Here is a 14,242-nt window from a genome sequence, read left to right on the forward strand (position 1 = left end):
GTGGCCAAAGGGGAGGAGGTGCCAACGTAGGCTCGCTCGCCATCTTGTCCAACCCTCCGCCAATGCCACCAGTTTCACATTGTCGGGTATCTTTCTTATTTTCCACCAAATGTGGAAAGGTTTGGTCTCTGGTCCTGAGGTAAGATTCTCTGTTGCTCAACAACTGGGGGAAAAAAAACAAAAAACAAAACAGGTTTTTGCCAAAACTAGACAGGTAAGGGTCACCTAGGCCTTGATGGTGGCTAACGTGTTTGCTTGGAAGATGGCAACAAAATGAGGTAAGAATTGAAAAAACAACAACAAAAACAAATGTTTTCACCATGGTTACTTGAAGGCTTGGTGAAACTGAGGCAATGTGGTAGAATTAATGTCTGAGGTAAAATGAGGCATTGCCAGGTCTCCGGCCATGGAGCCCATTGGCATCTGCGCGTGGCCCAAAGAAGACAAAAATGACTGGTTTTCTCCCACCGTTGGTTCTGGGCCGGTGACCGGGAGGTTACACGGAGGGAAGTTAATGGGTAAAAATCCAAGAAAATGGCTGAAATCTACGCCCGAGGATAGAGGATCGCACAACGCCGAGAGGAAAGACTCATCCAAGGACGCTTGAGGTGGAAAAGAAGACAAATCGGTGTGGGGGAGGGCGAAGCCCCCAGATCCATCGGACATGTAAGGATCCATCTCACTTTTTGGAAAGTATGAGGTAGATGTGAATTGGAACCTGTTCGATGGCTCTGTTGAGAAGGTAGGTGCACTTTCGGTGGGGTAGTTGAGCCCTAAGGGCAAGGAATTTGGCATCAGAGATGGGGGAAGGGCAGGGCTTGGCATTGGCTGAAATGGTGTAGTGTACACTCCGGCTGCTATGTTATCTCGAGGCTGCATGCACATGACTGGCCCGTGCTCTTCCTTCACAATGGCTGGTCGGCAGCTCATGTGGCTGAAATCATCCGGGGGTTCCAGCTTGATCTGCACTTCCTCGCAATGGCTCTTTTTCATGTGCCGCGTCAGGTGGTCTTTGCGGCCGAACATCTGCGCGCAGCAGTGGCACTGGAAATCCTTCCGCCCCGTGTGGACCACCAGATGTCGCCGCACGTCTTTGCGGGTGTAGAAGCACCGATCGCAGTGCTCGCACGGGTACTTCTTCTCCCGGTTGCCCGCCGGCGGACGGTGGTTGTGACTCTTCAGGTGCTCCAACACCGACTGGCGGTCTCTGAAGACCTGAAGGCAAATGGTGCAGCTTAGGTCTCCCCGGGCGATGGCGTGTAAGGCGAGGTGGCGGCGGTGTCCGTATTTGGTGCTGTAGTTCTTGCTGCATTCTGGGCACTGGAGAGCCACGCGGTTTGGATTGTGGGTCTGCAGGTGGTTCTTCAGATGGTCCTTGCGGTGGAACATTTTGCCGCAGTGAAAGCACTGGTGTGATTTCTGCATAGAGTGTGTAGCCATGTGCCTAGAAAACAATTACAGAAAAATACATAAAATATATGCCAACACGGCCATTTCTCTTTTAATTCGAATCAAGATAAAAAGCCGTGCCAAGTCTTACAATTCCCTTTCTTTACAAAGCAGCCACCACCTCAATAGAAAGGCCTGTCCCCTGCCAGAAGGTGGCCCCTTGCTCTCTGTGTGGAAGCAGTGTTCTCTCTGCAGAGCTCCAACATGCCTCCTGTTGCATTCGATTTAGGGTCCTTTCACACGAATGATCCGATCAGATCCGCCTGTCAGTTTTTTAGGCAGACCTGATCGGATCCTCCATGCATCCCTATGGAGCAGCGGATGTCAGCGGTGACATCTCCAATGACACCCGCTGCCATCCGCATCCGTTCCTGTCCGTGAAATCCGGACGGATGGAAACCCTATTTTCCATCCGTCCAGCGGATCGTATGAAAAGGGAAAGGCGGTCCGTTCTCATCGGATTTCTCCATAGAGAGCAGCGGGCTCTGACACCTCCCTCTCCGCACACAGAGCGGAGACAGAGCTGCCATCCACCTGCTCAGCGGGGATCGGCAGATCGATCTCCGCTGAGCAGAGAACAGAGGATCGATCCCCGCTTAACAGAGAATGGAGGATCCATCCCCGCTGAGCAGAGAACGGAGGATCGATCCCCGCTGAGCAGAGAACGGAGGATCGATCCCCCCTGAGCAGAGAACGGAGGATCGATCCCCGCTGAGCAGAGAACGGAGGATCAATCCCCGCTGAGCAGAGAACGGAGGATCGATCCCCGCTGAGCAGAGAACGGAGGATCGATCCCCGCTGAGCAGAGAACGGAGAATCGATCCCTGCTGAGCAGAGAACGGAGGATCGATCCCCGCTGAGTAGAGAACGGGGGATCGATCCCCGCTGAGCAGAGAACGGAGGATCGATCCCCGCTGAGCAGAGAACGGAGGATCGATCCCCGCTGAGCAGAGAACGGAGGATCCATCCCCGCTGAGCAGAGAACGGAGGATCGATCCCCGCTGAGCAGAGAACGGAGGATCGATCCCCGCTGAATAGAGAAAGGAGGATCCATCCCCGCTGAGCAGAGAACGGAGGATCCATCCCCGCTGAGCAGAGAACGGAGGATCCATCCCCGCTGAGCAGAGAACGGAGGATCCATCCCCGCTGAGAAAAGACCCTTAGACTTCTCCAATTAGCAAAAGCTCATGCTGCCTACTGATTGGAGATCTCCAGCTCAGGGCACGTCAAGACCTCTGCAGAGAGACCGCTGCTTCCACACACAGCTCAATGATTCCTCTCCGCAGCATGCTGGCACAGAACAGACTTTTCTACTCCGGATGTGGCTGCTCCTTATGATAAACACTATAAGACTCTCTACATCTTTTGCTTTGATGCAATGGCGTTAACTGATTCTGCCCTAAGTCATGCGATTTGACAGATCAAAGTTGCATGACAAGTTGCACCCCATTTCTGGCTATGGAACCGATCAAATTGGTGCGACTCCAACTTTCACCGACTTTGAAACGTTTCCTGCACTATTTTTGGCAATTTCATGTGCAACTCGCATTGACACCTGTGTGTGGAGTCACAAGCCGCACACAAAATCGCACTGACCGGCAGCTTTAAAAATTGCAATGATATAGCGTGATTTCAAAGCCGCATTCGGTGTGAGCCGGGGCTTAGGGAAACTTCACACATGCCCCCGATTCAGTGCTCTGGCCGCACTGCATTGCCGGCTGATTAGGGAGGGCTGTATGGTGTACGATACGGCTCACCGCACCCCCCCCTTTTTTTTTGTACAAGCTTTATTTGAAGTGTACAAAATGTACACTTTATTCACTGCAAGGTCAGGAAGCGTGCTGTGCTGCCTGATACTGCAGTGCGATTCGAAAAAATGCAGACATGCTGCATTTTATCGCAGCACGGGGACAGGCTGATACCGCAGTGCGATTCCAGGTGTGACAGACATTTTTCGGTATGGTAAAATGTCTGTCGCCACAGGAAACAACTGTTTCCTATGTGCCCCATACACATTGCAATGCAGCCTAACGCCGTGCTGTGATAGAATGTATATATGCTGCATTTTATCACAGCACAGCGCTAGGCTGCGTTGCAATGTGAATAGGGCACATAGCCAACAATTGTTTCCTGTGTGTCTCTGCGTCGACGTTTTAAAGTGTGGTAAAACATCTGTCACCGCACGGTAAAAGTCACTGCACGGTAAAACATCTGTCACTGCACGGTAAAACATCTGTCACCGCACGGTAAAAGTCACTGCACGGTAAAACATCTGTCACTGCACGGTAAAAGTCACTGCACGGTACAACATCTGTCACTGCACGGTAAAAGTCACTGCACGGTAAAACATCTGTCACTGCACGGTAAAAGTCACTGCACGGTACAACATCTGTCACTGCACGGTAAAAGTCACTGCACGGTAAAACATCTGTCACTGCACGGTAAAACATCTGTCACCGCATGGTAAAACATCTGTCACCGCACGGTAAAAAATCTGTCACCGCACGGTAAAACATCTGTCACCGCATATAGTGTGAATTGGCCCTTACTGTAAATTGAAAGGTCAGTTGGGCTTTGGGATACACAAGCTGAAAACTGATGCCACCAAATATGCTGTCAGTTCCCGGCTTTCACATATGCATCAGCTTTGTATTCAGAATTCCGACTCGTTGACCCCAGAATCCGCACATCTCTGCCGGCATTTGAAGCCAGGTTTTCCTATGAAACATACAATGGATATAAAAAGTCTACACACCCCTGTTAAATTGTCAGGTTTCTGTGATGTAAAAAAAATATGAGACAAAGATAAATCGTTTCAGAACTTTTTCCACCTTTAAGGTGACCTATAAACAGTTGAACAACAAACTGAAATCTTTTAGGTGAAGGGAAGTAAAAATTAAAAACTAAAAAAAAAAATAAGGTTGCATAAGTGTGCACACCCTTAAACTAATATTGTTGAAGCATCTTTTGATTTTATTACAGCACTCAGTGTTTTTGGGTATAATTCTATCAGCATGGCACATCCTGACTTGGCAATTATTGCCCTCTCTTCTTTGCAAAAACACTCTAAATCTGTCAGATTGTGAGGGCATCTCCTGTGCACAGCCCTCTTTACATCACCCCACAGATTTTCAATGGGATTCAGGTCTGGGCCCTGGCTCGGCCATTCCAAAACTCTAATCTTCTTCTGGCTCGGCCATTCCTTTGTTGATTTGGATGTATGCTTTGGGTGGTTGTCATGTTGAAAGATGAAGTTCCTCTTCATGTTCAGCTTTCTAGCAGAAGCCTGAGGCTCCATTCACACCGGAGCGTATCGTTTTCAGGCATTTTTTGCAGGTGTTTGGAGGCAGACATTGACATCTGACCAAAAACGCTCGTAATCTGCCAAAAAAGCATCTCATGTACTTTTTTGAGCTTCAGGCGACAAAACACTCAAAACAAATATGTAAACAGGGGCCGTTAAAATGAATGGGATTTTGCTTGTTGGGCGTTTTGGAACTTCAGAGATGAGCGTTTTATGAGCTCAGGTGTGAACAGGGCCTTAAGGTTTTTTTCCAATATCGACCGGTATTTGGAACTGTTCATCATTCCCTCTACCTTGACTAAGGCATCCGTTCCAGCTGAAGAAAAACAGCCCAAAGCATGATGCTTCCACCACCATGCTTCACAGTGGGTATGGTGTTCTTTTGGTGATGTGGTTTTTTTTTTGCGCCAAGCATATCTTTTGGAATTATGGCCAAATAGTTCAACCTTGGTCTCATCAGACCATAACACATTTCCCACATGCTTTTGGGAGACTTCAGATGTGTTTTTGCAAAATTTAGGCAGGTTTGGATGTTTTTCTTGGTAAGAAAAAGCCGTCTTGCCCCCCATAGCCCAGATATATCAAGAATACGGGAGATTGTTGTCACATGTACCACACAGCCAATAAAGCTCCTTTAATGTTGCTGTAGGCCTCTTGGCAGCCTCCCAGACCAGTTTTCTTCTCGTCTTTTCATCAATTTTGGAGGGACGTCCAGTTCTTGATGATGACTTCACTGTGTTCCATGGTATATCTAATGCCTTGGAAATTCTTTTGTACCCTTCTCCTCCCTTATACCTTTTAACAATGGGATCCCTCTGACGCTTTGGAAGCTCTCTGCGGACCATGGCTTTTGCTGTAGGATGCGACTAAGAAAATGTCAGGAAAGACCTACTAGAACAGCTGAACTTTATTTGGGGGTTAATCAGAGGCACTTTAAATGATGCCAGGTGTGTACTGACTCCTATTTAACATGAGTTTGAATGTGATTGCTTAACACAGCTACATCCCCAGTTATAAGAGGGTGTGCACACTTATGCATCCATATTATTTTAGTTTTTTATTTGTACACCCCCCTTCCAAAAAAATTTAGTTTGTTGTTCACCTGATTTGTACAGTTTATAGTTCACATTAAAGGTGAAAAAAGTTCTGAAATGACTTATCTTTGTCTCATTTTTTTTACATCACAGAAACGTAACATTTTAACAGGGGTGTGTAGACTTTTTATATCCATTGTACATGTTTTGGGGGGGAACGGTAACAAAATACGAACAATCCTATGCCTGCCGCAATACGACCGCTACCTGCAGAGCTTGTACTTTGAGGCGAAGGTTTTGTCGCAGAGTAGCTGGGGGCAGGTGAAGCGTTTCTGGTCTGGCTGTGGCGGACTCTCCTGCTCGCTTGTACGCGGCACATCCTGTCCAGTGGCGCCCTGTAGAAACCTGCCCTGTGCCCGTTCCTCTCCGTGCTGAGGGTTGCCCTCCGGCTTCCACTCACCGCAACCTTCGTTAAGTGTGGCATTAAAGAAGAGCGTCTTCATGTCCGAACTGCTTGTACCAACGCTACGTCTGATGTCGTTTCCCCATTGGTGCCAAGCTGACGGCCGTTTCCTAGACGAAAAAACAGGATTAATAGTGGTAGAAAGAACTTTTTTTTGCAATGGTATTACAATGGATCTGTTCAACGTTCAAATTGTGTCTTGTTTTTTGAATCCCTGTGTCTGGAAATGTTCTTTCCATTAACCTCCTTGGCGGTATTCCCGAGTGTGGCTTGGGGTGGAATTTCAGTGCCGTGAGCGGTAACCCCGAGCCACACTCGGGGTACCACCAAGGAGCATCGCTGCATCCTGGAAGAGGTTACTTACCTTGTCCCCGGGATCCCGCCATGTGTCCCTGCAGCATACGGCGGCCGGATCTTCCGCCCGATGCTGTGAGCCCCGGCTTCCGTTCCCTGTGAGCATCACGTCGCAAGGGGGTGGAACCGGCGGCAATTTGAAAAGTAAAACACACAAACACACTGATATATTGTAATCCTATTGGATTACATTACTAAATAAAATAAACTGACATTAGTTTGCCCCCCGTGCCCTTGCCTGCAGTTTTACTGTACTATATTTATATATATATATATATATATATATATATACACATATACAGTGCCTTGCGAAAGTATTCGGCCCCCTTGAACTTTGCAACCTTTTGCCACATTTCAGGCTTCAAACATAAAGACATAAAACTGTAATTTTTTGTGAAGAATCAACAACAAGTGGGACACAATCATGAAGTGGAACGAAATTTATTGGATATTTCAAACTTTGTTAACAAATAAAAAACGGAAAAACTGGGCGTGCAAAATTATTCAGCCCCTTTACTTTCAGTGCAGCAAACTCTCTATAGAAGTTCAGTGAGGATCTCTGAATGATCCAATATTGACCTAAATGACTAATGATGATAAATAGAATCCACCTGTGTGTAATCAAGTCTCCGTATAAATGCACCTGCACTGTGATAGTCTCAGAGGTCCGTTTAAAGCGCAGAGAGCATCATGAAGAACAAGGAACACACCAGGCAGGTCCGAGATACTGTTGTGGAGAAGTTTAAAGCCGGATTTGGATACAAAAAGATTTCCCAAGCTTTAAACATCCCAAGGAGCACTGTGCAAGCGATAATATTGAAATGGAAGAAGTAGTCATGAGGGGGAGGAGCCTAACGGCGTGCACGTAGGCTGAAGGGGGAGAAGGCTATCTCCTACATGAAGGAACTGAGGATCCCGACCGCTCCCGACCCACCTGCGGCCAGACTCTAGAGTGCCTAAGCTGCCGGGGATGAGTGCGGGCACTGTGAGCGGTGAACCTCGCTGACCCCCCCTCGCCTGACGTCTCCCTCCATGGTCTGATACCACGCTCCGTGCAGCATCGATACCTGGAGGAGTTCCTTTCGCTTTGCAGTACACTGACGCCGATGCTGGTGAGTCCTGTCTCCTGCACGGCGATGCAGTCGGGCAGTTACGGCGGTGGTAGGCAGAGGTCTCTATGCTAACTGCTATCGCGGGAAGCTGGGTCTGGACAGTGAGAAGCGGGCCCCGAGGGAGCGGACCTCAAGAGAGCTGCCCGGTCCACCTGAGACCTGTGAGCGTTGTGAAGTCTACAGTGTAGCTGAAAAGGAGAGAAAGACTCCTTACCATCTTGCACCGTCTCATTCCATCCAGCACTGTCAGTCTGGAGACGCTGATGCCTTGATGCCTGAGGGCTGGGAAGCTGAGGAGGACAGGAGAGCAAACAGCCCACAGACGAACAGAAAGCATTTTAAAAGAGGACAGTCTACTAAAACCGTGAGTTACAGAGGAGTAAACCCTCTTTCCATATCATCTCTACTGTCATCCTACTGTTATTAGAGGGACTTATAAAGACTTTCTAGAGATAATATACAACAAAACAGCATGTTAAAAATATAAAGCTAGCACACCTGAGACCGATCTAGCCGCTCCTTGTCCAAACCAGTATATTCACATTAAGCGTCTTTTACTGGAGTAGCAGCTGCAACAGTTTCTTCATACTTTAAATCAGCATACGTCTATACCACATGGCACCCCGGCAGCCGGACCATTATATGCAGGTATATACGTATGTATAGCTAATTTAGCAGGTGAAGGAATGAAGGACCTACACAGAGACTTATAAGAAGAACTCAGGTGTAAATAAGGGCCTCGGAGCTGCATAAAATAATTAACATTTTCTCTGTGAAATAATACCTGGCACTGCCCAAGCATTTTGTATGCCATACAGCATGAGTCTCTTTGTTGCTCTTCTTTTTCTTTACTAACATTTGAGGATGAGATCCACCCCAGCTTGTATAAGGACTTGAGTAGGGAGGTGGAAGGCTGGAAGTGCCTCATACCTCTATTCTTTATAGCTGCCTGTTAATACGGAGTCAATATAGAGGTTACTCGGCCTTTCTGTGTCTCCCTCCTGTTTGAATGCAAACAAATTATATACTGAATATCAATACTGTATACCTAATTTTGAGTACCAACACATGGAGTTGTGAGATCTTATAAAGGAACCTCGGAACAACCTTCTACACAATGAGGGGTAAATCCACAAGAGGAGGAGCTATTGCAAAATCACCAAGGGTGACCTCAAGTCCTAACACAATTAGGAAATTTATGACACAAGAAAACCCCTCAGAAAAAACATCTCAGGAAAAACAACAAGGAACAGGGAAGAAAAAAGCGGAGAAAAGTCAAAAAGCTGAAGTAGCTAAATCACCAATCAGTTCAGCAAACTCTGAGTTAAGCCTAAGGACTGAAATTGATGAAGAGGAAGAGGAAGAACAGGGAGAAACAAAAGAACATGCCCCTACAAAAGGTGATATGCGAGAAATGTTCGCAGGATTGGAAAAATCATTAAAAATCTAATTGGTTAAAATCCAGACCGACCTAGGACGTGTCCAGATGGATCTGGGACACGCCCTGGGACGGATAGAAGAACTAGAGAAAAAACAAGAGGACCAAACAAAAATAATACAGGGAATGAGAAAAGAAATAAACGAGACTAAGAAAAAAGCCAGAGATCTAGCTTATAAACTAGAGGATCAAGAGAACAGAGCAAGACGAAAAAATTTGAGGATCCGAGGATTAAGGGATACAGCACAGGAAGAAAATTTAGGAGAAAAACTTCAAAAAATCTTAAACCCAGTATTAGGTAGAGGGGAAGAAGATCAATTACTGATTGAAAGAGCCCTATCCCTACCCAATTAAAATTTTATATGCAAATAAAAAACAAAGTAAAAAAAAAAAAGAAATGGAAGAAGTATCAGACCACTGCAAATCTACGAAGACCTGGCCGTCCCTCTAAACTTTCAGCTCATACAAGGAGAAGACTGATCAGAGATGCAGCCAAGAGGCCCATGATCACTCTGGATGAACTGCAGAGATCTACAGCTGAGGTGGGAGACTCTGTCCATAGGACAACAATCAGTCGTATACTGCACAAATCTGGCCTTTATGGAAGAGTGGCAAGAAGAAAGACATTTCTTAAAGATATCCATAAAAAGTGTAGTCTAAAGTTTGCCACAAGCCACCTGGGAGACACCAAACATGTGGAAGAAGGTGCTCTGGTCAGATGAAACCAAAATCAAACTTTTTGGCAACAATGCAAAACGTTATGTTTGGCGTAAAAGCAACACAGCTCATCACCCTGAACACCCCATCCCCACTGTCAAACATGGTGGTGGCAGCATCATGGTTTGGGCCTGGTTTTCTTCAGCAGGGACAGGGAAGATGGTTAAAATTGATGGGAAGATGGATGGAGCCAAATACAGGACCATTCTGGAAGAAAACCTGATGGAGTCTGCAAAAGACCTGAGACTGGGACGGAGATTTGTCTTCCAACAAGACAATGATCCAAAACATAAAGCAAAATCTACAATGGAATGGTTCACAAATAAACATATCCAGGTGTTAGAATGGCCAAGTCAAAGTCCAGACCTGAATCCAATCGAGAATCTGTGGAAAGAACTGAAAACTGCTGTTCACAAACGCTCTCCATCCAACCTCACTGAGCTCGAGCTGTTTTGCAAGGAGGAATGGGCAAAAATTTCAGTCTCTCGATGTGCAAAACTGATAGAGACATACCCCAAGCGACTTACAGCTGTAATTGCAGCAAAAGGTGGCGCTACAAAGTATTAACTTAAGGGGGCTGAATAATTTTGCACGCCCAGTTTGAAATATCCAATAAATTCCGTTCCACTTCATGATTGTGTCCCACTTGTTGTTGATTCTTCACAAAAAATTACAGTTTTATATCTTTATGTTTGAAGCCTGAAATGTGGCAAAAGGTCGCAAAGTTCGAGGGGGCCGAATACTTTCGCAAGGCACTGTATGTGTGTGTGTATACGTATATACACACATTATATATATATATATATATATGAATATATATATATATATATATATATATATATATATGAGCTGAGGGCCAGGAGCCACTCTGATATAGGTACAGGTCAGCATATTTTTTCTTTAACACAGGGACACCTATTGTTATATTACAGAGGGGATGAGATGATTTTATAATAAAAATAAGAGCAGCGGGGGGGGCGGGCACTGACGCGAGCTGACAGGCAAGGAGGGGGGAGAGAAGACAAAGAAGAGCTGCGTATGACGGAGGCACGTAAACTGACCATGGTATCAGGGCTCAGCAGCCATGATATACCGTGATTGGACACAGCTGGTCACATGGTAAAGAGCCTACGTCATTAGGCTCTGTACCGGGATCGGAGATGCGGTGAGTCAGATTGACACAGCTCACCACCGATCGCCGCTCTGCGCGCATCCCGGGGGCAGGCAGAGTGGTCTATCCTGTTGGATGTCATATGACGGCCAGTCAGGATAGAGCAACCACTTCCCGGCCGTCATTTTGCTATATGGCGGGTGGGAAGTGGTTAAGGGAACAGGATCTGTTTTTTTTGCTTTTCTGGGTAACAAACGCTTTAAAGCTCTCCTTGCCCGGCCGGTCAGTTTCGGTGGACGGCCATGTCTTGATAGGGTTGCAGTTGTGCCATACTCTTTCCATTTTCCGATGATGGATTGAACAGCGCTCCGTGAGATGTTCAAAGCTTTGGATATTTTTTTTATAACCTAACCCTGCTTTACACTTCTCCCCAGCTTTATCCCTGACCTGTCTGGTGTGTTCCTTGGCCTTCATGATGCCGTTTGTTCACTAAAGTTCTCCAACAAACCTCTGAGGGCTTCACAGAACAGCTGTATTTATACTGAGATTACATTACACACAGGTGGACTCTATTTACTAATTAGGTGACTTCGGAAGGAAATTGGTTTCACTAGATTTTAGTTAGGGGTATCCGAGTAAAGGGGGGTGAATACAAATGCACTTTACACTTTTCACATATTTGTAAGAATTTCTGGAAATGATTTATCATTTTCCTTCCACTTCACAATTATGTGCCACTTTGTGTTGATCTATTACATGAAATCCCAATAAAATACATTTACGGTTTTTGGTTGTAACATTACAAAATGGAAAATTGCAAGGGGTATGAATACTTTTACAAGGCACTGCATATTCTGGAAGCGTCTGGTGCAGATGTCACATCTGGTGTGCAGCATGGAGCAGCAGGAAGATGAGAACGCTATAGCCGATGGTAAGACCAGAGAGAGGACTGAGCGGCCGAGGATAAGCGCAGCTGGTAGACCGAAGCAGGAGAAACTAGAAAGGCCAGAGGTCAGTGATGGCGAAGCTTGGCACCTCAGATGTTTTGGAACTACATTTCCCATGATACTCATGCACTCTGCAGTGTAATTGAGCATCGTGGGAAATGTAGTTCCAAAACATTTGGGGTGCCAAGGTTTACCATCACTGCCATAGGTGGTGTGCAGCATGGGAGCAATATAGTAGGAGATGAGCACGAACCGGAGAGAGGAGGAGGAGCAGTAGAGCTGGGGGTTACTGCCGAGCGGGGGATCGGCAGAGCTGGGAGAGTTACTACCGAGCGGGGGATCGGCAGAGCTGGGAGTTACTACCGAGCGGGGGATCGGCAGAGCTGGGAGTTACTACCGAGCGGGGGATCGGCAGAGCTGGGAGTTACTACCGAGCGGGGGATCGGCAGAGCTGGGAGTTACTACCGAGCGGGGGATCGGCAGAGCTGGGAGTTACTACCGAGCGGGGGATCGGCAGAGCTGGGAGTTACTACCGAGCGGGGGATCGGCAGAGCTGGGAGTTACTACCGAGCGGGGGATCGGGAGAGCTGGGAGTTACTACCGAGCGGGGGATCGGCAGAGCTGGGAGTTACTACCGAGCGGGGGATCGGCAGAGCTGGGAGTTACTACCGAGCGGGGGATCGGCAGAGCTGGGAGTTACTACCGAGCGGGGGATCGGCAGAGCTGGGAGTTACTACCGAGCGGGGGATCGGCAGAGCTGGGAGTTACTACCGAGCGGGGGATCGGGAGAGCTGGGAGTTACTACCGAGCGGGGGATCGGGAGAGCTGGGAGTTACTACCGAGCGGGGGATCGGCAGAGCTGGGAGTTACTACCGAGCGGGGGATCGGCAGAGCTGGGAGTTACTACCGAGCGGGGGATCGGGAGAGCTGGGAGTTACTACCGAGCGGGGGATCGGCAGAGCTGGGAGTTACTACCGAGCGGGGGATCGGGAGAGCTGGGAGTTACTACCGAGCGGGGGATCGGCAGAGCTGGGTGTTACTACCGAGCGGGAGATCGGAAGAGCTGGGAGTTACTACCGAGCGGAGGATCGGCAGAGCTGGGAGTTACTACCGAGCGGGAGATCGGAAGAGCTGGGAGTTACTACCGAGCGGGGGATCGGCAGAGCTGGGAGTTACTACCGAGCGGGGGATCGGCAGAGCTGGGAGTTACTACCGAGCGGGGGATCGGCAGAGCTGGGTTTTACTACCGAGCGGGGGATCGGCAGAGCTGGGTGTTACTAGCGAGCGGGGGATCGGCAGAGCTGGGTGTTACTAACGAGCGGGGGATCGGCAGAGCTGGGGGTTACTACCGAGCGGGGGATCGGCAGAGCTGGGGGTTACTACCGAGCGGGGGATAGGCAGAGCTGGGAGTTACTACCGAGCGGGGGATCGGCAGAGCAGGGAGTTACTACCGAGCGGGGGATCTTCTAAAAGAAGGTACTAATAAGCTGGGGATCTGCTGAACAGGGGAACCAATGAGTGGGGATTCTACTGGGCCCCTTTACAAAACATAGAAAATCAACACACACGGCATTTGCCAAGCTTCATGAAAGTTGAATTGGTGATTTAATGTGTGAAGAAAGTGTAAATGAGCCCTTAAAGCACAGCCAAGTGTTCTATGGGTCTTAGGCTGAACACCACAGGATCATCTGATGCCTCCTGAGTCACTCTAGTATCACTTACCTGAGTGTGTGCGTTCCGGTTCACCCTGCAGGGAGACAATGCAACGACCCCCTCACCATCTTCCAACCTGCAGAGTGACAGAGAAGAAATCATAGGATGTAGAGGGACATGGCTTCTGTATAGAGGATGGATAGGAAGGGATTCTATTGGCCCCTGTGTGGTGCGGATGGAGGGCCCGGCCCCCGTGTGGTGCGGATGGAGGGCCCGGCCCCCGTGTGGTGCGGATGGAGGGCCCGGCCCCCGAGTGGTGCGGATGGAGGGCCCGGCCCCCGTGTGGTGCGGATGGAGGGCCCGGCCCCCGTGTGGTGCGGATGGAGGGCCGGCCCCCGTGTGGTGCGGATGGAGGGCAGGCCCCCGTGTGGTACGGATACAGGGCCCGGCCCCTGTGTTGTGCGGATGGAGGGCAGGCCCCTGTGTGGTGCGGATGGAGGGCAGGCCCCTGTGTGGTACGGATACAGGGCCCGGCCCCTGTGTTGTGTGGATGGAGGGCAGGCCCCTGTGTGGTGCAGAGGGTGGGCCCGGCCCCTGTTTGATATGGATACAGGGCCCGGCCCCTGTGTGGTAGGGATACAGGGCCCGGCCCCTGTGTGG

The 14,242-nt window shown here is 48.7% G+C and overlaps 1 protein-coding gene across 2 annotated transcripts; it reads right to left on the reverse strand.

The window, feature by feature from the left end:
* Positions 1 to 248: 248 nt before the first annotated feature.
* Positions 249 to 13,719, reverse strand: PLAGL2 (PLAG1 like zinc finger 2). Of its 2 annotated transcripts, XM_082272399.1 has the most exons (3): positions 13,652 to 13,719; positions 6,055 to 6,360; positions 249 to 1,444 (listed from the first exon to the last, which is right to left on the reverse strand). In XM_082272399.1, exons 2-3 carry the CDS (start codon positions 6,288 to 6,290, stop codon positions 325 to 327), a joined length of 1,356 nt encoding a protein of 451 aa, XP_082128525.1. In that variant the 5' UTR covers positions 6,291 to 6,360; positions 13,652 to 13,719; the 3' UTR covers positions 249 to 324. The 2 variants fall into 2 exon arrangements, with proteins under 2 accessions (XP_082128525.1, XP_082128526.1); XM_082272400.1 differs by lacking the exon at positions 13,652 to 13,719 and having other exon boundaries at positions 6,248 to 6,354.
* Positions 13,720 to 14,242: the final 523 nt, after the last annotated feature.

Source organism: Pelophylax lessonae, assembly GCF_965119305.1.
Source record: "Pelophylax lessonae genome assembly, chromosome: 11".
NCBI lineage: Eukaryota > Metazoa > Chordata > Amphibia > Anura > Ranidae > Pelophylax > Pelophylax lessonae.

What these genes read in the sequence shown, in the direction of transcription:
- PLAGL2 (XM_082272399.1), bottom strand. Translation starts at nt 6,290, where the DNA reads ATGAAGACGCTCTTCTTTAATGCCACACTTAACGAAGGTTGCGGTGAG. An exon ending in TCAAAGTACAAGCTCTGCAG is followed by an intron (nt 1,445 to 6,054) that starts GTAGCGGTCGTA and finishes ATTGTTTTCTAG; the next exon opens with GCACATGGCTACACACTCTA.